The following is a 1,922-nucleotide window of genomic DNA, read 5'->3' as shown; positions in this document are numbered from 1 at the left end:
GAAAAATGTATCAAATGCGTCGATCGAAAATTATAAAAAAATAACCGGTGTCTACTCCAGACTCCGGTTATTTTTTTACGATGCACAACATTTCAAAAGTTGAGACAGTTAAAAAGACAGATAAGAATTGTTGTTAAACCCGTTTAGTAATAATAATCATTGCAATTTCTTAAGTCTTAAATGACACATAATATAACGTAAAAAATATGCAAAGCTTTGATATCTACACTATCTCCATATTAAAATTTCGTAATGATTTAATTTATATTATGCATACGAATGTGCACTCAGAAATGCATATACAAAAGTTTTTTAACTTTTATTTCTACATACGGTATGAAGATTTTATATCTTCGTGTAAATCAGGTATTTTTAACATGATATATTGACTCATTCCAGACACTTCATACTTGACACTAATTTTGTCAATTAAAAAAATTAAATCTACTTAAATGAACATGAAATATCACTTAGTATTAATAATAATAAAACGAATTTATGCTTAAATTCAAAATGTGTACATATTTTGTAACGATCGATATTTTTGTTCGGTTAGCGAAAGGGCTAACTTAGAATCATTCCAGTGAAAGAACTGTGTAATTGTTTATTTTGTATGTTGCGCATTTCTGTGTATTTTAAAAAGATACTATCACTTTGTCGCAGTCGAATAACTTTCAAATTTATATGTACATAATGTATATTTTTATTATTCTCGCATGTTATAAATAATTTCAGCGTATTTTCGACACAAAATATATGCTACTCTCGTTATGACCGCTTATTAAAATCTAGTTTACAAAAGAAAAAATAACTCAGAAATACATTCTTAAGTAGGTTATTTTTAATATCTTCTGATGCAGACATACATATATACATAATTTGACTGACGTGTATGCCTTAAAATGCAAATGAAACATAAATAAGTAAAAAAACAATTTATTCGTAAAAAAAATTCATAAACTACAACTTATAAATGTACCAACAAAAATGTATATAAAGCAACAATTGTTTTTCAAATTAAATTAATATCTATTTGTTTTGTAAGCGTAGACTTGAGTGGATTGTCCAGGCGCTTCGACTTGGTACATGTGCGAGTCCTGCTGGTAAGATGGACTGCTGACATGGTGCGACGATGGACTAGCAACTTGCTGGTACTCAGAGGCATCAGCCTTCAATTGATAAGAATCTTGACCGCCTAAATGGTAAGAGTCTTGCCCACCAACTTGGTAAGAATCTTGGCCTCCAGATTGGTAAGAATCTTGTCCACCATTGTGGTACGACTCTTGTCCACCATTTTGGTAAGAATCTTGTCCACCATTATGGTAAGGGGTGTGATTTACAGTATAAGACAGGGGTGATGCACTGTGGTAAGAGGGAATCTGATGCGATTGGTATGAGGTTGCTCCAGATTGTTGATGTTGTTGTTGGTAAATCAGAGGACTGGATACCTGTTGAGACTCGGCACCTCCATAGCCGTGGTCGAATTGGTTTGCATAACCGCTGGCACCAATGCCGTTCGAAGACAAGCCGTGGTGTTGCTCTCCACCATCAAAATGACCCTGGTAATGACCTGAGCTGGAGCCATGACCGCCTTCGCCCAAACCAGATTCGTGGTGATGACCCGAAGATGGGACCGGAACGGGGATGGGTTGAGGAACTTTGACGATCTGTGGCACGGGAACTGGGTACGGTTTGTTCACGTGCACTGGATACGGAACGTTATGGGGGATTTTCACCGGGTAAGGGACTGGTACTTTGATGGCTACTGTTTTAGTAATGCGAATAATTTTTGTAGGAACATGAGGTAAGTCAACATGTTGACCCAATAGCTGGAGTTTGGGGTGGTAGTCTGGAACAGGTATATGCTGAAGATGTTCAGATGGGTATGCATGTGCAACGGCACACAATACCAACATCAATGG

The 1,922-nt window shown here is 36.2% G+C and overlaps 1 protein-coding gene across 1 annotated transcript; it reads right to left on the bottom strand.

The window, feature by feature from the left end:
- Positions 1-928: 928 nt before the first annotated feature.
- On the bottom strand, positions 929-1,922 carry LOC143915736 (uncharacterized). Its single transcript, XM_077436499.1, has one exon. The coding sequence runs from the start codon at positions 1,914-1,916 to the stop codon at positions 1,023-1,025; it is 894 nt and encodes a 297-aa protein (XP_077292625.1). The 5' UTR covers positions 1,917-1,922; the 3' UTR covers positions 929-1,022.

Source organism: Arctopsyche grandis, chromosome 8 (assembly GCF_051622035.1).
Source record: "Arctopsyche grandis isolate Sample6627 chromosome 8, ASM5162203v2, whole genome shotgun sequence".
In the NCBI taxonomy this organism is placed as follows: domain Eukaryota; kingdom Metazoa; phylum Arthropoda; class Insecta; order Trichoptera; family Hydropsychidae; genus Arctopsyche; species Arctopsyche grandis.
Note: the sequence above shows the minus strand (reverse complement) of the source record. Positions and strands in the feature narration are given on the sequence as shown.

Excerpts from the sequence above, each read along its gene's own strand:
- LOC143915736 (XM_077436499.1), bottom strand. The coding sequence starts at position 1,916 with ATGTTGGTATTGTGTGCCGTTGCACATGCATACCCATCTGAACATCTT.